This window comes from Nematolebias whitei, chromosome 20 (assembly GCF_014905685.2).
Source record: "Nematolebias whitei isolate Nwh7 chromosome 20, NemWhi1, whole genome shotgun sequence".
Classification (NCBI taxonomy): Eukaryota; Metazoa; Chordata; class Actinopteri; order Cyprinodontiformes; family Rivulidae; genus Nematolebias; species Nematolebias whitei.
In genome coordinates, this window is record NC_056517.1 from 29,055,021 (window position 1) to 29,077,189 (window position 22,169).

At 38.2% G+C, this 22,169-nt stretch overlaps 2 protein-coding genes across 2 annotated transcripts in view; one reads left to right on the forward strand and one right to left on the reverse strand.

Moving 5' to 3' along the window:
* Positions 1-14,198, forward strand: part of plcd1a (phospholipase C, delta 1a) — a 16,475-nt gene extending 2,277 nt beyond the window's left edge. Inside the window, exons 2-15 of the mRNA XM_037694041.1 lie at positions 2,909-3,067; positions 6,507-6,735; positions 6,840-6,969; positions 7,082-7,310; positions 7,405-7,606; positions 9,472-9,616; positions 9,756-9,908; positions 11,028-11,177; positions 11,257-11,413; positions 11,491-11,607; positions 11,690-11,868; positions 13,324-13,459; positions 13,551-13,700; positions 13,927-14,198. Of these exons, the coding sequence (XP_037549969.1) occupies positions 2,909-3,067; positions 6,507-6,735; positions 6,840-6,969; positions 7,082-7,310; positions 7,405-7,606; positions 9,472-9,616; positions 9,756-9,908; positions 11,028-11,177; positions 11,257-11,413; positions 11,491-11,607; positions 11,690-11,868; positions 13,324-13,459; positions 13,551-13,700; positions 13,927-14,018 (2,228 nt within the window). The 3' untranslated portion in view covers positions 14,019-14,198. The remainder of the gene's footprint in view (positions 1-2,908; positions 3,068-6,506; positions 6,736-6,839; positions 6,970-7,081; positions 7,311-7,404; positions 7,607-9,471; positions 9,617-9,755; positions 9,909-11,027; positions 11,178-11,256; positions 11,414-11,490; positions 11,608-11,689; positions 11,869-13,323; positions 13,460-13,550; positions 13,701-13,926) is intronic.
* Positions 14,199-14,800: 602 nt separating this feature from the next.
* Positions 14,801-22,169, reverse strand: part of vill (villin-like) — a 14,411-nt gene continuing 7,042 nt past the window's right edge. The window contains exons 8-20 of the mRNA XM_037694167.1: positions 21,084-21,289; positions 20,926-21,004; positions 20,735-20,833; positions 20,491-20,644; positions 19,980-20,080; positions 19,727-19,864; positions 19,487-19,645; positions 19,196-19,375; positions 18,951-19,096; positions 18,173-18,317; positions 17,899-18,087; positions 17,208-17,462; positions 14,801-15,190 (exon numbers count right to left, since the gene is read on the reverse strand). Of these exons, the coding sequence (XP_037550095.1) occupies positions 15,077-15,190; positions 17,208-17,462; positions 17,899-18,087; positions 18,173-18,317; positions 18,951-19,096; positions 19,196-19,375; positions 19,487-19,645; positions 19,727-19,864; positions 19,980-20,080; positions 20,491-20,644; positions 20,735-20,833; positions 20,926-21,004; positions 21,084-21,289 (1,965 nt within the window). The 3' untranslated portion in view covers positions 14,801-15,076. The remainder of the gene's footprint in view (positions 15,191-17,207; positions 17,463-17,898; positions 18,088-18,172; positions 18,318-18,950; positions 19,097-19,195; positions 19,376-19,486; positions 19,646-19,726; positions 19,865-19,979; positions 20,081-20,490; positions 20,645-20,734; positions 20,834-20,925; positions 21,005-21,083; positions 21,290-22,169) is intronic.

Consider the following 22,169-nt stretch of genomic DNA (forward strand, 5'->3'; position numbering starts at 1 on the left):
CGTTCATTGATATTGCGCCTTATAAGCCTGTGCGCCTTATAGTTAGAAAAATACGGTAGTTTGTTGTAATTCCACAATATTTCTCAAGGCTAGCAACAAGCTGGTTTTGTTTACGAGAGTGCCGGTTTGAAACTACATTCTGCACTGATTTTTATCAAGAAAAACAGTCCTATATCTATTAAAGCTTAATCCCCAAGCTTCCCAATTATGACCAGAAATTATGCGAAGGGATTTCTTTGTGCTACAAGCGGACAGAGAATATTTGTCAATTTCAAAGGAAGTTAAAAGGATTTTTTTTTCTAAAGACATATCTGTCAGAAAACTGAAATTAAAAGGTAGGAACACTTTGTTTAGTTACTGAGATTGCTAGATGTTGGGAAAAGGCAATGTTTTCTTGTTTTCTTGCAATGCAACCTGAGCTCATTCCGACCCATTTTGCCTGTAGAGTTTAGAGATCAGTCTGGGTGAAGTCACGCAACAAGTAAGATATTAATTGTACATAATGTTTCCACAGAACCTCAAATTGACCACTTCCTTTTAATAAACATCACAAGTATAAGTGCACAAACGCACATTCTATACGATTTGTATGGATAGTTAAAGGTTAATCCTGTACTCTCCCACTTTATCTCCAGTACAGAAACTGCTTTCTGATTAGAATGTGAGATTAAATGACACGAAAACACGTTATTTTAATCTCAAACTGGTCTTTATACAGTAGTTCAAAAATTGAACACACAAAAAGGCACATAATAGTTTTGTCACACCCAAACTAAATAATGCGACACAAACTCCTCATTTGTCATTCCTGAAAAGAAGCTATTGGTTTCACCTCAGTTCTCAGAAACCTCTTGTCTTGGCTTGTCACACAGGTTGTATACAGCTGTGGCTTCAGAAAACAGCCTTTTTCCTGAAACTCATTAGGCAGCTCTGATTGTTGGAGAGTTGCTTATAAGTCCTGGTTTTTATACATAAAATGAGTAAAAACAAGCTCCTTGTTTTCACTGTAAACCGATCGTCCAACAGGAAAAAAGATCCTAAATTACAGCGATTCAAATAACAAAAAAAAAGTGGGCTGAGTAGAGCCTGTTGTGCTAAATCCTTCTCCAGAAAACCCCGAGGCTCGTAAACAGCCTCTGTAGGCTTGTGGGAAATTCTTTGGGGAGAAAAAAAAAAGTTTTATGTTGTAATCCTGCTTTAAATCAGAGTTCCAGCTGTCAGCGTGCCCGCCCTAAAAGCCTGTATGGCAAGATACTAAATCTCGTGATTTGTTATGGAAATCTTGATATTTTAGACCCATTTAGTTTCACGAAGAAAACAAATAAAGCAGTCTCTTTTATATAGTAATATGGTTTTATAAAAGTGATCTCTGATTCATACTGTCAGCTGATATCACACCCTTCCCATAAAGCTATAACCAGCGTGTTGCTAACTCGCTGCAAAGCCGAAGTTGCACCGTGTACCTGCAGCTGAATCCATGTGATCAAAACAAAAGGCCTTGGCAGGACACAGAATACAACATTTAAGATCCACACATGTTTACACTTTATTCCAAACAAATACTGGGATTATTTTAAAAGAAAATGTAATGTTTCACCAACTTTACGTGGATTTTTTTAATGATAATTCCATGTAATAACAAAACAAGTGCAGTTTAGGTTGTAAAGATGCTACACAATGACACAAAACTTATACATGAATGAAATTATAAGTATTGTTATAGAAGTATTTCAGATGTTTTGAAATATTGTTGTTAAAATATTATTAACAAATAACGTCTTACCTGTTGTAGATAGCTTCTTCAATGACCTCAGTTGGAGAAGGTTATTTCTGACTGGATCAACAAGCTAAAGGCTAGCTTCAGCTACTGTTTTAAAACTGCTCCCATTTCAAACTATTCTTATCAGCTCCCACATACATGTTTATAGCCTTTTACACCTATGCTACTTTGACATTTCACAGTTACTGTGGACTTTACATAAAGATATTCCTGGGTCAAAATTTACCTGCATGTGTGGTAAATGGTAGGAAGCGTGGTGTGAATTTTTTTCTCTGATTTAAATAATTTTATTTATAAAGAATCTCATGAAGTCATCACTGCTTATAGTTGTAGGGATACATGGTTCAACAGAGATATGACTTTTCATTAATCTAGCTATAGTACTGCGCAGAAATTATTTTTATTCTCATCTATTAAAAATGAACAATATACAGTTCTAGCTTTACGGAGAGCTTTCTTATATGTTAGCAGTCTATCTCTCCAAGTTAAATAAAATTCTTCCACGTTAGTGGAGCGCCGTTTTCTTTCCAGCTTTCTAGATGCCTCTTTGTTTTTGGTGTCCTCGGGCTGTTTCTGTGAGTAGCAAGTTGGCCATCTGACCTAAAGCATTTGATCGTTATATATGATGATTGGTTGTTTTGGACAGGTGGGCCTTTTTTGCCTACTTTTGAGATTCCTCAGGAGGTTGGCTTGAAACACAGCAGTGAAGGCTACCTATGGGACAGATCTGATATGCAAACCGCAGGCTGATGAAGTCTTCTGGATAGGAGATGAAATGTTTCTCACTTAAAGGAACTGGTCCAGATGACATGATTTAACCTTTTTTGTTGTTTCCAGCATATGCCTTCGATTTTAGCTCCGATTGGATTCTGTACATTTTAGAGGACAAGGTAAAAACATTTGGATGGATCTTTCTGGATGTAGTTGTAGGAAAGGGAATGGGAGGGAAATGCTTAGTTATGTAGGCGGTTCTTGCCAAAGGAATACCCAAATCCCTAGTGCTACCATTTATCCATTAAAACGAAGCATTGTTAATAGATTAACAGTGATTTTTTTTTATCACTTACTCATGGTTCTATGCTTGTATTGGTGTATTTAACACAACCTGTTTTGCATCTGTCCACACAGGTATGGACGGAGACCCAGATCTTCAGTTCCTGTTGACCGGTGGGAAGCTGATGAAGGTTCGCTCAAACAAGTGGCAGAAGGAGCGCATCTATAAACTGCAGGAAGACTGTCAAACCATATGGCAGGAGTCTAAGAAAACAATAAAACAAGACCAGACCTGTAAGTATTGTCTCTTTTTGTAAGTTGATACACAAAAATCAACTCTTTCCATTTTGCTCTATAATCTTTGGCTTCTCTCAGTCCTTTTCTATTGTTGCATCAGCATAGGTCCTGTTAGATCTAATCAGTTGCCTTTGGTAGGATGGAAACACCCACACATATACTGCAGTGTGGACTGGAAAATGTTAGTGCATATCCTGACTGTATGTTTGTGCATGGGAGAGATTATTGTCCTTTGATTTCTGGTTCAGTGATCTGCAGTAAGGGTGTGAATGGACATCGTCCTCTGGGTCTTTGGTGGCTCAGGTTTCCCTCCCATCTCAGCAGCAGCTAAAGCTATCAGAGCTGATAACCTCTGCCCCAGGCCTAGTCGTGAACAAACACAGACAAGCTGTTTCAGAGATGTACACATGCTTTTTCTTATTTATCGAAAGTTGCTGCATGTCTTTTTTTTTTCCTTTCCTGTAAGCCCAAAACTGCTCAGTGGGGGGCAATTGGTTTTGTTTTTAACCACTTTAAAAAAAAAAGATGGTTAGAGTACATGTGGTGCATACTGTACCGAAAAGAGGAATTTGTCAGTCTATACACCACAAAGAGAAATCTACTTTTATTTTCATGCTTATCCAGCCTGTAGTGATAGATTACTGTTTAATACTGACTCTATTTTTTTTTCTTGAATCAAGGATTATCTGAACAGTTTTTTTACAGTTTAAAATAATTTAAATTTGAGGGGTTGTGTCAGTGTGTTACTAATGTTTTCCTCTGGGCTATAGTACTAAAAACTTTTTTTACACCTTCTTTTGAGCACTATAAACTACTCACAGCTAAAAAAAATGTTTTGCAAGTTAAACAATATTCCCATGAAGAACTTTTCTGTTTTAAAAAAGTTATATATGTATTTAAACACTAACTGCTTAGGATTTAATCTTTGGTTATTCCTATTTAAATGTAGATTTTAGCATATATTGTTTTATCAAACAAGCTCTGGAGTGCATGTAAACCCAACAAATATTGAATTAGAGCTGGTCTAGGTCATAGTTTTGGACCATTAATCTCCTTAAAAACCTTATTCAGATCTTAGAAGCTAAATAAAGATTGTTAGATCTAAACATGAGAAATGAAGTATTTATTATGCAATACAGTATTATGTGTGCAATGTAGTAAAACTGTAACTACTGTTTCGGCTTTTTTCTACTCAGTAGAAGTTTAACCTTTCGGGTTTTAAGTTTGCTGGATGTTGGTGTTTCCTTCATTTCAGACATACTCGTGTTATGAAAGTTGGATGCCAAGAAGCTGATTGTTCCACAGCAAAGATGACAAGATAATGCCTCTTTAAATCCTCACAACCTCATGCAACTCTTAGTCAGCTCTTTGCAACATTTGGGGAACGGTGAGGCGACTGAGAATCAGATCAAAGTTTGACACCAATTACTGCGCTCATAATTAAATTGATTATAAGCCTGAGTCTTCAACTCTTCTGGTTTCTTTTCTCATTTAGTTTGTTATATTTCCCTCTTACACTTTTGGATTGCACTGTAGCTGAAGCTAAATGTTCACTTAAAGTAACATTTATACACAACTAACCTGCTAACAGTTGAATCTATATTTATTCCCTTTAAAGAAAATAGTTGGAGAGACAAACCATGAACGTCCTCGTGAAAATTGGAAACAAGATTTCAGTTACTATGAAAGATCTTTAACCCAAGTTTGATGTGATTGGCCTTTCGCTAGAAGGACGTTTGTTGTCGCTCATTGTGAATGCATCATGAGCATCTGAGCATGCCTTTCTGAACATTAAGCCACTCAACAAAAGAGCTGGGCCCCAGTGAATGGGCTGAAAAAAGGCCGAGACCTTTAGTATACGTTGTCTGAATCAGTAGGGGGTGTTTCCCTCTGTTATGAACCCCTGTGTGCCTGAATGTAAGGAAACACAAGAGAGTGCATCACTAGCACTGCATTGCCTATTTCTCACCTTCTCTAGACCTCTAGATTTTTAAAGACCACTCACCATGTTCTGGTGGTCTCGTTAGATTTAAGTGCTGTAATACAATCCATCTAAATATTCTGTTTTGTAGCGTTGAACATACCATTCAAGATAAAGAATCAGGTCATATTTATCTCACATATTACTGTTTGTTATAAATGGAGCATTCTTCCACAGCAAAATTAGTCAAGGAGTTCCACAAGGTTTTGTTCTTGGACCAATGTCTTTCTCTTTTAAGCCTGCTTCATTTAGCTCAATCCTTAATGTCTGTTATTATCAAAATTGTTTGTTTTTTCTGCTTCTAAAATATGATAACACAGAGGTTGTTGTCTTTGTACCTCAACATTTTAGAAACTACAGTAGCTGCACTGCGTGCGTGACAGTACTGTTGCACTATTTTGATACATTTTTAATCAGAGGGTCCTTTTTTATTGTACAATATAAAAAGACTATGAGCATAAAGTCTCAGAATGATGCAGAAAAACTAGTTAGTCATTTCTTCTAAGCTAGGACATTGTTGTTTTTGTTTGTTTGTTTGTTTGTTTTGGGGGGGGGGGTTGCATTCTTCTCAAGTCTAATTCTCCTGACTTATATTTGAGACATTGTTAAAACCAAACGGAACATTTTGTTTTTAAATAACCGTAGACATATTTTTACAACTTTAAAAAGAGATTTTTATAAATATAAAGGAAGGTTTTGTGTCAAGCCAAATGCCCGTTGTTGTTCACTGTCACCCCTATTATCAGTATTGCGGTTGTTTCCACCAACTAAACCATGAAGAGAAGCGGATGTACTGGCCCTAAATAAAGCAACATAAGGTGCTTCAAAATTAAATTAAATCAGAATTTTGATCTTCATTCTTGTTTTCTGAAAGTGAAAAACTCTTAGCTGTTTGCCAACAAAACCTTTCACTTGATCCCGGTTTGACAAAAAGCTTTAGAGTTGTGTTTTTAAGACTTAGAGTAAACGCCACAAAAGTGGACTACTACACAAAAGCAAAAGCCTTCTTGTTAGTATCTTACCAAGCTGACATGGTATAAAACAATTGTTTGTTGTAATCTCTAAGAAGGATAGTCTGGTGCTACAAGATACTGACATGAATGAGGAAGAACTGGGCATCAACTGATAACAATGACTCATTTTTCCACTCTGGGACTCACATGAGACTGCTTATCTTATCACGTTAATCCTGAAATACAAAATAAGCACGGTAATCAATGTTTGACACAAATATAAGTGGTCTTGGATGCAGTTTTATTTACATATTACACATTTTAATCCCTAAAACAATGTGGTGTTTGTGTTTTACATAGGAACAACATCGATTTTGGTGTTTTTTGCATCTAAAACATTCATTACATGGAAGTCAAAGAAATATTTGCTTTGGCCTCTTTGCCAGCTGTTATTAAACCCAGTCATTTAGACGTCTGTAACAAGTCTGATCTCTCCAAACAGTCCTCATCGATGACATCGAATCAGTGCGTAAAGGCCGTCGCTCCGAGGGGCTGAAAAAGTACACCGACCCCGCTTTTGAAGACAAGTGCTTCGCTATCATCTTTAAAGGACACAAGAAAAATCTCGACTTGATGGCATCTTCCAAAGAAGAAGCAGATCAGTGGGTCACCAGCTTGGAGAAGATCATGAACAACATTCGCAACCTCAACCACAAGCAGAAGAGTGAACAGTATCCTTAAAGCAGCCTTTAAATGAGGTGTGCTGGCTGCACTTTGTTTCTTCCGAGTTTTACTTCTCTTTTATGTAATTTAAACCCTTACATCTGAATGCCAGTTGGATCATCAATTGCATGCGGAAAGCAGACAAGAACAAGGACAACAAGATGACACTAAAGGAGTTGAAGCACTTCCTGCGGCAGGTCAACGTTGAGGTTGACGACGACTACGCTGAGGATATTTTCAAGGTGAGCTGCTGACACACGGGTCCTCATCAAAACCCCCAAAATAACCAATTTGCTATTTATTTGATTGTTAAAAATGTCCAGTTTGCTTGAATGCTTTGTTGTGTTTGCACAGAAATGCACCAAGACAAATGCAGGTTACTTGGAGGGCGACGAGATAAAGCATTACTACAACCTGCTAACACAACGTGAGGAGATAGATGTGATATTTACAAATTATGCTAAATCAGATGGTCAGATGAGCCTCAACGACTTCATGAAATTCCTGCTGAACGAGCAGCGGGAGCAGGTGTCTGCAGAGGGCACCCTCAAGCTGATTGAGAAATATGAGGTGGATGAAACAGGTAGGGTTTAATTCACAACTTCATTTTTCAGGCTACGAGGTTTCAGCCTTCTCCAGGTATTCATCATGTGTCCTCCTTCTGGTCCTCCTAAAAGCAAAGCAGCAGAAGCGCATGACCAAAGACGGCTTCCTGATGTACCTGCAAAACGAGGATGGATCCATCTTTAACCCAGCTCACAAAAATTTATATCAGGACATGAGTCAGCCCCTGAACCATTACTTTATCTCCTCCTCACACAACACCTACCTGATGGATGACCAACTCAAAGGGCCAAGCAGCACAGAAGCTTATATAAAGTAAGTATTTATACTTTGTACATGTTGATGAATAAAATTAAGTATATATAAATATACATATATATATATATATATTCCCTCACTACTTCGCGGTTCGTTTTTCACGGACTCGCTACTTTGCGGTTTTTCAAAGTAAAATTGGACACGAGACACAATGGCTGATTGATGGATGAGCTGCAAATTTTGCATGGATTTTTTTATTTAAAATAATTTTTTTGAAATGATTTAGCACCTGTGTGCAGCCCACAGCTGTGGGAGAAGCTTCCTCCTGCAGCTGATCAGCTGATCTCATGCAGAGTGGGGAAGTGAGCGTGACCGAGAGTGCAGCCGGAGGCAGAGAGCTGAAATCATGACATTCTGTGCTCTTCTAGAGCGTTTAGAGTACAGCACCATTGTTTACAATATTGCAAGAGTGTGAGAAGGGTTTAAAATGCCTTTATACATACATACATACATGTGTGTATATACTTACAGTACCAGCACCTTTTAAACGTTCTGGTTATTGTTTTATGTACTTGTGAACTACAAAACTACTTGTTTAAACTTTTAAACTACTTTTTTTATAAGTACTATATAAAGTATTAGTATAATTTCTATTACTATTATTATTATTATTATTATTATTATTATTAATTATAAGTATTAGTTAATTTTAGGTTTAAAATTCCACCAAAAAAAACCAGCAAGCCCATCCATCCATTATCTTTTACCTGCTTCTTCCATTTTGGGTCACGGGGGGTCGTCGGTGCCCATGTCCAGCAATCACTGTGCGAGGGGCGGGGTACACCCTGGACGGGTCGCAAGACCATCACAGGGTCACATAGAGACAAACAACCATTCACTCTCTCACACCTAGGGACAATTCAGAGTTACCAATCAGTCTAGCATGTACAGTATGTTTTTGGTCTGTGGGAGGAAACCCACGCATGCACAGAGAGAACATGCAAACTCCACCCAGAAAGGCCCCCAGACCAGGATTTGAACCAGGGACCCGCTCGCTGAGAGGCAGCAGCTCTACCAGTTGCGCCACCGTGCTGCCCAACCAGCACATCATAATACACATTTTAAAATAAGAATTTATTGCCAGTTGGATGGTTTTATGAAGATGGAACTGGTCTGTCAACTTGTGTTAGTTCAACAGTTCTTGGGTTTGTAATGTGTCATTTTCACAGGAGATAGTTGGCTGTTTCAAACGAGCCACACCTTTGTGCATGCTCCAACAGCACATTTGGCATCTGCATCGTTTTTTTATGAACGTTTTCATTCATGCAGAAAACTAATGCGGTTCCCAAACTTTTCAGTTTATGGTCCACTGTAAAAAAAAATCAGATTTATCTTTTTTAATAACTACTTTATAGCGATTTTAGCAACCATTCGTTCAATGATATTTTGGTTTACGTAGATCATCTCACGACTTGCTGTTTCACAGCTCATAGAATGGTCTCTCGCTAAATTTTAGGAACCACATTTTTGTTTAGCAGATTTTTCATAACTAATTCAAGGCATGATTGTTGTTTTGTACAAGAACAAACTTTGATACCACATTACAGTAAGGATACATTTTGAAATGACTGTTAAATAGATAATAATACAGATATATCTCAGCTGTAAACACACAATAAACCAATAATAAGTAGTTATAATGCATTCAATTAAAAAGACAATATTAACTGTTTTCTTGCCATCCAGTGAGCCAATATTTATGAGTTCTCTCCATTTTCATTGTTCACCTGTCTTTTTCATTATTTAGAAACACTTTTCTCTAAGTCATCACTTTGCTAGGGGTTCCTGAATTAGAAAAAGGCAGTTATTTTACCCACTTGCTCTGAAACGTGATGGTCACAATGGTTCTTGTCTCCTTGCAGAGCGCTGATGAAGAGTTGTCGCTGTGTGGAGCTGGACTGTTGGGACGGACCCAACGGGGAGCCTGTTATTTACCACGGCTACACTCTCACATCAAAAATTCTCTTCAAAGATGTCATTAGAGCCGTCAAGGACTTTGCATTCAAAGTATGTGAGATATTTCATTAGCTACAAAGACACAAGTGGTTTTGAACGTCCAGTGTTGCATTTAATGTTCAATGCCATGTTTAATCGTGACAAGAGGGCCTTCTAACTGCACCTAAATGTTGTTTCCTCTGTTTCTTAGACTTCAGATTACCCGGTGATTCTGTCTCTGGAAAACCACTGTACAGTGACTCAGCAGAAACTCATGGCCCATCACTTGGTCTCCATCCTGGGGGACGCTTTGGTCACAAAGCCTCTGGGTACAAAAATGCCCACTAACTTCCCCTCACCTGAGGTTCGTGAAACTTCAATCCAGACCCTGAATCAAATCAAATCAAATCAAATCGTGTTCACTTTACCAAGCCTTGCTATGAATATCCTGTTGAATCATTACCAAAGAATGGCCATACCTTTAGCTAATTAACTGCTCTGCCAGATTTTTGACTTTCCAGTTTACTTGACTTAAATTCCACAAAAAAGAAACTGTCCAGATGACCTGATTAATCATTACTGGATTTTGTACCTGGATGATTGAGCATGAACTCTGAGGTTACTTTGAAAGGAAGCGTGTTAAGAGAACAAAGTAAAAAGCATCGTTGTGCATGAGAATAAACACAACCACTACCACAGAAAGAAAGCTTCTTATCTCAGTTTCTTTAAGAATCTTGAGTTTTGCATACAGCTAAACTAATATGTTGCATTAAGATTTGGCCAAACGTCCCAGTTGTATGTCTTCTACAACTGCAACTACAACTTCTATGTCTTTTTTTTACTTAGCCCTAATTGTTTTATTGCACATGCGTTGTTTTACATTCCTCCCTCAAGGCAAGAGTCAGTTTAAAAGTAGTGGACAAGAGCTAGTTCAGTTTCACAAAAGTTTACAGCAAAAAGTGGCACAAATAAGCAAAGTATGCTTCCACGACACATTGTAGTAGTAATCATTTCCCTTAAAAATGAAAACAAGGCACTAGTCTTGGCAGATGATGCAGTCTCCATGCAGTTTTGCAGATTACTTTGCATTTTTTTCTCGTTTTAAACCTACTTGTGTCGAAGACGTTTCTCTTCTCGTGTTTCTCTTAAAGGGACAGCAACCTACATAATCTTCTAAATAGTCTTTTATTTTAACAATGAAATGATCTTAGAAATAAATACAGGCTCACTCATAGGAGTTTTGAATAAAAACTTGTATGAACTCTTACTACTGTGAGTGGGTGGAGTGAATAAAAGCAAATTTGGAGGGCGTGAACAGCAGTTAACGACTAACACATGCTCTTCGTCATTACAGAACAAAACAAAAAAATGCTTCCCTTGCACTCTCCTGCATTTCATTTGTCATATTATTGTGCAACTTGTGTAAGTTTTCGAAATTATACAACAAAATCTAAAGGCAAAATTTGTGTGTGGGTCTGTGCAGGAGCTGAAGGGAAAGTTCCTGATCAAGGGAAAGCGACTGAACAAACTGGATGCAATCTTCTCCAACAATAATACCATAGAAGAAGACACAGTGTCTGAAGAGGACGAGGCTGAGGAGTGTAAAGAAAATGGTCAAAAGCCAAAAGCAAAGGTAACTCAAAGGGTTGTACTCATTTATGCAAAACTTATATGTTTTTTCTTAGTCGTGTTAATGTCCTGTCTTCTTTTAGAAATCAAAGATCAAACTTGCCAAAGAGCTGTCAGATGTTGTCATCTACTGTAAGAGTGTCCACTTCAACAACTTTGAACATGCCAGAGACAGCCAGGCTTTTTATGAAATGTCATCTTTCAAGGAGAGCAAAGCATTCAATCTGGCCGACACTTCAGGTAAACCTTTCATCCGACTGCCTTCAGCAAAATATCAGTCACACAACAAACATTAAGTGTTTGTTGTGCTCTTACAGCCACCGCCTTCATTCATCACAATATGGACAAACTCAGCAGGATCTACCCTGCTGGCTCAAGGACAGACTCCTCTAACTATAACCCTGTTCCCATGTGGAATGTTGGCTGCCAGATTGGTAAACTCCTTGATTAATTTATGCTGAAATACAGTCTTGGATGAAGAGTAATTGTTTCATGTACAATTCTGTTGGAATTTAGTGGCGCTGAACTTCCAGACTCCCCACAAAGAGATGCACATAAACCAGGGGCGGTTTCTGCCGAATGGTTTTTGTGGTTATATCCTGAAACCTGAATTCTTGAGAAATGTGTCCTCGCAGTTCAACCCCAACACACTGAGCAAAGGGCCATGGCTGAAGAAGAAGACTTTTCATATCATGGTGAGAGTGTAACTCAGATCATTTGTATACATAATAGTGCTCTTTATTTATGTTATGTTCCTGCATATTCCCTTATTGTTGGCTCGAGTAATAAATACTTTGCCGCCTTTGTGTGCTCGTTGACAGTAAATTAGTCTTGTTTGCACATAAATATGTCCTCCACTCATGCACACCATACACCACTGGTTTGACTTATTTCCACACCCTATGGTTGATCATTTTGATGCAGATAGTCCTGAGTTCAAATCCCGGACGAGCCCCCGATTGTTTGCTCAAATGGCAACAGCCGAAAGGTGAAAGTCAAAATGAAATAGGGAGCAACAGCTTAGACACATAATGTTTATGGGCTTTATAAGCATAGAAATGTGCCCATTCGACTGGTTCATTTTGTGAGCTGGATAACTTGAAAAATTAGCAATGAGCTGTCTACCATTTTGGTGTGTATTTGGTTTCCTTTGTTGCGGTTTTAACAGTAGTGATTACTGACTATATTGACTTTAGTGACTTGAATACTTTGCACTAAAAAACATTGTTTACTTGCATTCCTTGTTTATTTCTAGGCCAGAAAAACACCCCAAAACTACAAACATTCACTATTCCAATTCTTCAGCAAAGGGGGACATCGACGTACTGCTTGTTGATAAAACTTTGGCATTTAGTGTCTAAGCTTGGCATTTCTGACCAAGATGGGTGTGTGTACGCCGTCTAAATTCTCCACTGGTCTTGGATTCTTTAGGGGTGTTGTTTTTAGATGCTGCTCTTACAAAATGGTTTGAAGCACAAAAAGCTCAACCAGTTTAGGAAGTGATCAACGGATAAAGGATTGTTTGTGGCAACAGGCCCAGGTTCAAGTTCTCATCTTTATACTTTGCCATCTCTCTGCCTACTTGTCTCGTTCCATATCTAACAAAAAGCATAAATACCTCAAAATGTTTTACCACCCATGATGTACGAGAAAATTGTTTTGCAAAGTTTCACACAATCCCTCGCTTGATTTACTGAAGCAAATCTGCTTTGCTTATCTGATAGTCTGTCAGGTTAAAATATATACACAAACAATACGGTGAACATGCAAACGGCTTGATTTATAGTTGAGACCATAAACTTTGTACAGTCTGATTGATGGATGATGACACGTCAGAGTACCAAAGGCCAGGAAAAATCCTGCTTGAGCAAGAAAAATGCCAATATGTCAGAGCAAACTAAATATAACTTTACGAGACCTTTGTGCAAATGCTGCTTAAGAAGAAAAAAAGTACCCACATATATACAACGTTTCTGCATCACGCTTTTGAAGAACAAGGTTTCCTGATTCCTCCATTGACTCAGCAATTATTTTGTGTTGTGTACACAAGGATCAGTCATAGTCAGTAGCTACAAGATGAATCAGTTTTTGTCTGGCTCTGCGCTGTTGTGTATCTGAGGTATTTTTGTGCGTGTGTCTAATCACCACAGGTGATCTCGGCTCAGCAGTTGCCTAAACTCAACAAGGACAAGCAGAAGTCCATCGTAGATCCTTTGGTGAGAATAGAAATCTTTGGCGTCCCAGCAGACAACGCCAGCAAGGAGACGCACTACATCATTAACAATGGTTAGCATGACACATAGTTGTTTTTGTCGTCAAGCATTCTTAGTATGCAAACTCGGAGTATGCAAATGGCTCAACAATCTGTTTCATGCAGGGTTTAACCCAATGTGGAATGAGAAGTTCCAATTTACCATCCATGTTCCGGAGTTGGCCTTGGTGCGGTTTTTGGTGGAGGACTACGACGCAGCATCCCAGAATGACTTCGTCGGGCAGTACTGTCTGCCGTTAACCAACATTCAAATGGGTAAACAAGTCCAGTAACACTAATTAAACTCTGGTTCTCCAATTTTGAAGTCTTTCAAATATCGATCTATAACAGGTTGGATATTGATTGTTTATAAACGTTCCACAGAATCTCCCTTCAAAAGACCTATTTTCTCAAATCACATGACTTCAGTTGTGTTCCCTTTCTGTCACGCAAACACATTTTCATTTGCTGACGAGGCTAAAACTGACTTCCTGTCTTCCAGGGTATCGCCACATCCCATTACTCACCAAGAGGGGCGACGTCATCTCTTCTGCAGGAGTGTTTGTGCACATGATACTCCTGGACGCACAGTAGGCGCTCGCGGGGAAAGTCAACGACATATTTGTTTACAAGGATTGCAAAATATCAGACTTTTGCATTCATCTGTGCAAATGTGCAAAAGTTTCTGCCTCTTTTTATTTGTAACTTTTTAAACTGCTCTGATAGGAGCTACCGTAGTTTAACAAAGCAAGAATGACTAAACGAGTGAGCGAGAGAACAATAAGTGAGACGTCTCTAAAATTATTTAAAAACAGTCAATTAATTGTATTTTGATGTACTACAGAATTGTGATCTGACACTGACTGTAATCTGTTTAGTTTTATATAATGTGTGTATTCCCTTAAGTTTAAACTGTATTTATCTAGTCATATGCTGTAAACCATCCTTTTAAGAGAAACAAGCATTCGGCCATGTTTGTAGTTTTCCCTCTTTGTCCAGCTAGAAATAAAGCATTGTGTTTTATTTACTTAGTAAAATGCCAAAGTGATGCTTATCACATGGGTTTGTTGTAATTGTCTGTTTTATATGGAAATTGTTTTGTTTATTCAGCGAACCATGAATCCATGTCTTTTTAAAGTGACTGCTCTGCCATCTAATTATAATTTTCATCAGGTTTAACCTCCATTTATGACCATTTTTGTGATGACTAGTTATTTCCAAACTCAATAATAAATCCTGATTTACTTCCTGTAGCGTGGTCATGGGATTAATGTTTCTGTTCTATTGTACAATACTTTATGTAACAACTTCTTGCCTCAGTTTGACATATTCTCAGCATTTGCACTAGATCTTGAATAAAAACAGTCTTTTAATGGTTTACTCTTGGCTTCATGTCTTTATTTATTTATGATTCCAAAGCAGATGAAATATGATCTACATAAAATATTTAAAATTACTCATATTTGCAACTTACAATACATAAAACAATGAGTCAGTCATGTTAAACGGATGATTAAATGCAACATTTGTAATTGTTAAAACATTAAAAACATTATTTTTGCTGAACTGTTGCTTTGTTAACAGGCAGTTTCTGGTTTGGATTTCCCAGTACCACATTGAGACTGGTTTGGCAGCTCTTCTGTTAATCCTTCTCAGAAAAGTCCGGCTTTCTTCTTCAGATCAATCTGACGCCATTTGGGCATGCCTAGAAAGTCTGAGCGAGTGACGGTGAGCAGCTTCTCAAAGTCCACATCAGACAGGTAGTCCTGCAGTCAGAGAGGATTTGGTTAGGCTGGCCTCTACTGGACACAATGTGTTCTCGAGAAAGGATAAAACAAAGTAAACAAAGCAGCTTCTTTGGGTCATTTTATTCGATAAATACTGAACATGATATTTTTTTAACTTTCAACATTATCTTTTGTCTATAGTACTGTATTTTACAGACTATAAATCGCACTGAAAATCCTTTAATTTTCTCAAAAATCGACCGAGACTTATAATCCGGTGCGCCTCATCTATTCATTCTGGTTGTGCTTACTGACCTCGAACCGATTTTATGTGGTACAACTGAACAATGGTGGGAATGAGTTGAATAAAGTTTGACTTATCTGACTGTTTTGTTTCGCATAATGTGCCTTATAATTCGGTGCGCCTTATAGTCCGAAAAATACGGTACTTAATTTAATCTACTTGCCTCATGATGTATAGAATTGTTTTGTCTTTTTTGTTACATTGTGGGTTTTTCTATTACTTTTTAAAATTATTCTTCCAGATTTATTGTTTGAATTCTTGTGCACCTCAGGAAGTTCTGCTTTGTGTCATGTTAATAGATTGTTGCCAGTTATGAGTTTTCGCTGTGAAGCACTATAGGCCCTAACATCTAGACGTTCACACAACCGTAAGAAGTAGCACAAATAAAGCTGTTTTGTTTTTGTATTATTATTGCAAATCTTTTAGGGCAGGGGTTCTCAAATGTTATGGGTTCAGGGATCCCTTACAGGGGAGAAAAAGTTTCAGGGACCCCCTCATAACACTCATGTTTATTAAATAATTTTCTTCAATTTGTCTCTTTAATGCAATATAAATATTTGTGTAACATAAATACTTAAATCCTGTTTTTTTATAGTGTTAATACAATTTTTATGCTTTTAAACATGGGTTATTTTTCATTCAAGACACACTTAATGAACAAAATTTTCAATTTCAACTTCCAAAAATTACAGTTTTGAGAAAATGAACAGCATCATAAACCATTTTAAAACTTTACCTATTCACATAATGAACATAATAAATGTATCGCCACTTCTTCAGATTATTACATAAAACTCTACATAAAACTGAACAGAATCATAACAGCAGTAGTAACAGGGATTAATTTGTAAACCGACTGATACCAGAACGCAAATACTGGGTGGGCTGGCAGGGGGTGGGGGTGTCTGGGGGTCCTGCCCCAGAAATTTTGGATAAAGTAATAGGTTGATAAACCGCTACGTTCTTGTTAAAAAAAATAAAAATAATAATAATAATAAATTGCCAAGGGAATGTTTTTATGGTGGCTATTCATCATAAGAAAATAAAAACCTGCAACAATCTCAAAAAACTGAAATGCAAAAATATTTACACTAAATATATATTTGTCTCAAGTCAAAATCCGACATATGAACTAATTTAAATATAGAGTTTTGAAGTCCGTGGGAATGTTGAACTGCAACTATTTAACTTCCTCCACTTGGGTTAGAAATTCTCTAATGAAAGCAAGTTTTATGTTATTTTAATGCAACACACAGATCAGTGATTCTTTTTTGTTTTTTTGGGGGGGGGGGGGGGGGGGGCTCAAAACCCACAAAATGTTTGTGACAAAGACATGACCCCATATTGACGTTTTAATTATACAAAACCTGCTAATAACTCAATTCAACATAACCATAGCAACTCGATAAACAGTGCCGTAACATCATTTTTATTAATATGTAGCTTATGTTGTAACCTTTGAATTTCTTATGGTGTCACAAACAACCATTTTTAAATGTAAGTCATTGTGTGGAGATTATTAAAAACATTATCACTCAGTGTTTGTTGGTCACTGCCCCAACTTTGACAACAGATTCGATAAACGACTGAAGCACTGGTTTAAATGCATTTGAACAGTGTTGTTTTCAATCTCAGGGCTTTGTTGCTGTATTAAATTGAATACAATAGAAAATAATACTGAAGAACTCTTTTTGTCCATCTTTGTACCTTTTAACTTTGTTATTTTCTCCAAATCTGTGACTCTAGACCCACCTCTCTCTGACTGGGGTTCACTCCCTCTGGAAGCTCTTCGGCAGGTGTGTTGATAAGAATTTCAGGGTCCAGACACATCCCACTGCCACCTCCTGATGGGAGCAGGGCTTTATGGCTGGATGTGGGAGTGGAGGGTTTATGTGACAAATCCCCTCCGTGGGCTTTATTCACCGGAACTGAAGAACCAGGTCCTCCAGGAGCCCTATAACCACTCTCATCCATCACAGCAGGTCTTTTACTCGAGTTATTCAGGTCCTTCAGACAAAAAAAAAATAAAAAAGCATTCAGGCTCACAGATTGGCGACAATAAAATGTAGAATTCGATGAATGAAATTTAGTGTAATCAGTTAGGATCAGGGCTGGAGATCACTTACTACAGTGACCTCAGAGATAGATGCTGCTTCATTCAGCTTTGTTTTAATTTCCTCATAGGAGTTTCCTCCCTGTTGAGAAGATCAGCTCAGACTGAGAATTAGTTTGCATGCAGGATCCTCCTCCACATCTTCAAACAACCCATCAAATCATGTAAACTCTCATTTCATTCACATAAGATCATTGGAACATCTGATTTTTGTGGCTCTTTCATACAAACATACATGCTTATGTGATATAAATGGTTAATTCCTTCATTGTGTCAGATTAGCCCTGTTTAACGTCCTCTTGAAAGATCAAGGACTTTAATTAAACTCACGCTCCACTTAAAAGGATCCCACGCTGTAAACCAGCCGGTGAAGGTAAGCGGCTCATTTCCCTGCTTGACGGTGATGATGGGGGCGTCGGGGTCACGGCCTGCCGGGTGGCTCCTCAAGTACTCTTGAGCGCTGTTCATGGACTCTTTGATCTCGTACTCATTGGCTGAGATTCCAACCCACAGGAAAATCTGGGAAGATGTAAAGAACAAGAGATGGATAACTTAAAACACTGAAAAGAGGGCGTCTGCGTTTATTCACAGGAATCCAACTCACCTCCTCCCAGGTGTCCAGCAGCATGACGTCCTCTTCGTCCAGGTCGTTCTGGTCGAAGTTGTAAACCTCGGTCATCCTGAACTGACCCGTCTGATTGGAGCACTCAAACAGACGGGGACTGTGAAGCAGCTCCTCCCTCTCCAACCTAAAACAGAGCACCATAAAACCTTTAATGAAATGTCTACCGTACTTTAGCCATAAACATCGCACCGCCATATAAGTTGCATCTATTATGCGTCACCGCTGACGCGTTGTGTTTGTCATGAAGTAGAACTTTTCCTTAATAAATGCACTTTAACGGTCAAATCAGCTGCATTTTGCCTGGATGGTGCAGCACAATGCAGCTGATTTGACGTTTGTTCCAGGAGTTCTGGAGCAAGACGAAGGTGGCCTGTATGGCAAGCCAAGTGTCTCATTAATAGCCACTTTTATCTATCAATGAGACACTTGGCTTGCCATATTATTCGAGGGCCCTCTAGTGGCTGAAAATGGTAGTGTTCAATATTTTCCATGTCAGAATGAATGAAATGGTCAGATCTCAGCCAAAAACTGGGTTATAAATATGGGAAAAAATATAAATAAGTTGCTTTGCTGTATAAGTCGCAGGGCAGGCTAATTTGTGCAAAAAGGTGCGACTTGTACAGTGGAAAATGCAGTATGTAATCTGCAGGTCTGCAGTGTTAAAACTAACTGGTTTGGTAACAAATCTCCTTAAACTTTGCTAAAATTACACCCCTGAAAGTATCAAACTCGAATTTAAAAGTTAGACATGAGGTACCTCCTGTCACTGGCGTAGGGAGCCTTTCCCCCCAAAGCTACCCAGAAATCAGCTGGCTCCTGGCCCTCCATCACCACCTCCTTATACTGCTTGAACAGCAGATCACACACTTCTGTCGCCATCATCCTCTCATCCCCGCTGCAACCCTGGAGGCAAGCACACACAAATCCGCGTCTTTATTCTTTACATTACGACAATTTCAAGATTTTTCTGCGAGCGTTGCAGCTCTACAACGAGATGCGTACCTTTCCGTACCACAGGTAGCATTTCTGAACGGCGCTCAACACGAACACGTCATTGCTGTTCAGCGATGAGGCCCTTGCCGGCACTTCGATGGCCTTCGTGTTCATCTCTGTAGTTCCTCTCACCTGGAAGAGCCTGGAACTGGTTTGAGGACTAACTACGCCAGGTCGACCTGTTCCGCCCTGGAGATGCACAGATTTCAACACTGATGAAACTCTTTGGGTGCATTTTGTGCCTTTCATTCAGTTATTTGCTAAAAATGCTCACGCACACGAATAATATGAAAAGCGCACCTCGAAAATGATGAGTTTGCCTTTGAATATAGCCAGGAAGTGGCGCGGCTCCTTTCCCATGACCACTCGAACCTGGACAGGGGCTCCATTGTACATGTTGTCAACAGTGACGGCCTGATAGGCGCACGCCGTGATCTCGTCCTTCGTAGCGTGACGACCCTGGTGAAGAATCATCAAAAATAAGTGTTTTGGCTCAGTATGTGCAAGAATAAAAGTAAATATAATTGTATTTATGCTGACCTGCCACATGTAGAGTATGTATTGCTTTTTGTTTGATACTTGATACGTGTACAGCACCAAGTAGCAGTCTCCTCCATAAAACTGCCCATACAGATTTGGCTTCACTTCAGCCAGTTCCAAACTCTCAATGCGCCACACCTGTAGAGATTAAAACAGACATTTGTGGGGTTTAATTCTCTTTTGGAGCAACTTCACAGGTTTTCACCTTTATTTGTGGATTATATTTTAGTTTTCTCTTTTTTGTTTTCCGTACTTTAACTTCTCCTGAACCGTCGTCCACCATGTGTTGCTGTGCTGCCAGTTCAGGCCGGGCGTGGAGCTCCATTACGTCGAACTTCACCTGCTCAACCTTAGCTGTACATGCACCAAAAATATGTATTAACTAGCTTAACAGTGCTAATACATTTAAAGCAATAGCTCAGACTTTTTGAAGTGGGGTTCTGGTAAAAGGTTATGAGCAATGAACATCTTACCTGTTGTAGATAGTTATTTTTTAACAACCCCAGTTTGGAGAGTTTGTGTCATCGTTTAAATCAGATTTTTACTCTTTTTCCCCCAAAACTTGGTCTTTAAATAGCTACATGCACATCTAATATATTATTTGATTTTCTTTTCGACTCACTTAGAAAAATCCAAGCTATTGTTTTAAATGAATAAAATGAAATACAATTTTTTTAAAAATTATTATTCATACAATTTTTCACAGGGTAGAGTTCATTTAAAATAAATCTGCACGATGAGAAACAGTTTTTCAAGCATTTCACCTATTTTTCCAACAGTGTGGGTGCTGCCCAGACCCTTGATTTGCCCCTTTTCTTTCCAGGATTTAAACAGCTGCTTGAACATCGCTGACTCTCCCCCCTCAGACATCACGTCCACAGGGGTGCTGGACGGATAGTTTTTGGCTTTAATAAAACCCTGTTAATGAAGATGAATTAAAACAAAAGTTATTATTGAAATCTGATACTAACAAAGCAAGCTTTATGAGGCGTTGGTCTGACTACTCACCACCGCTGTGTTCAAAGCTTTTTGTCTCTCCTCCTTTGAGGCCTTTTTGCCCTTCCAGACCATCACATTGGAGCCTTTGTGGTCTAAAATGTAACAGTCCTAACAACCAGGGCAGGAAAAGACAATAATTAATGAGACGTGGCTTACTTTACATGAAAAACAACATTTAATATTGGATCAAATTGAATTACGCAGGAGCGAAGCAGATCTTGTGTTAGAGGCTCCGTGGCCACTTCTTTGATCACCATGTTCCCGCTGTCATCAAAAACGCTTCAAGAGAAAAGCAGAACGTGCCGTTTTATTGAATGATCAAACATTTTTCAGAGTTGATGTGACCGGATGCTCTTACTGGTAGAGTTTGACATTGCTGGCCTGCGTCTGGTCGTGGATGTCATCCGGAACAGCTTTCTTCAGCTGGCTGGGCTTCGGGCCGAGCGTTGCGGTCATTAGATTCATCAGCTCTGGCGTGTCTTTCTCACGTCCTCCCTCCACCACAGAGATCTCAGTGCGGCCTCCTCGCTCCCTGTCCCGGATGTCCTGAGCCAACAGGACTGCCTGCAATCACACCACAGAAGTACAAAATCAGAACAAATGTTCAATTTTGCCAAATTCAGATCTTAAAAAACATGTTCCTCTTTCAGTTTTCTCTGAGACTCAACATACTGCAGGTTAGAGAAATTACTCATCAGTGGTAAATATTTATAGCTACAATTAGCAGTTGCTGGCTTTAGCATTTGCTAATTTCAGTGTTGTCTTCACAAATCTGTAACAACTAAAGAAATATACCATCATTCAAGAATTATCATTAAGACTGGAGATGTTATCCACATCAAAACATTATCAAGCAGCTCATAAACCCAACAATAAATATATTTATTGATATAATTCTATACATTTACTGTGAAGGTAGTTTAACAAAACACTTGAGCATTTTAACATGAGCATGATTTTTATTTGTAGCATTTTAAATGGTTTTTTTTTTAAGTTTAATTTAATAAAAAAAAAAGATTACTGTCAAATTCAGTAACATCAAAATTTTTGTCTCAAAATTTGCTTGAACATTTGCTTCCTTCATTTTTTAAATAAAATTAATTACGTTGAACGTTGGTCATTTTGTTAAATAGTTGTTAACAGTTAATAGTTGATAATAGTTAATAGTTGTTAATAGTTGATAATAGTCAAAAGTTTATAATAGTTATTAGTTGTTAATAGTTAACTGTTTATAATAGGTAATTGCTGTTAATAGTCATTAATAGTTGTTAACTGTTAATAGTTGATAATAGGTAATAGTTGTTAATAGCTGATAATAGTTAATAGTTGATTATAGTTAATAGATGTTAATAGTTAATAGATGATAATAGTTAACTGTTGTCAAAAGTTGTTAATAGATGTTAATAGTTAATAGTTGATAATAGTTAATAGTTGTTAATAATAG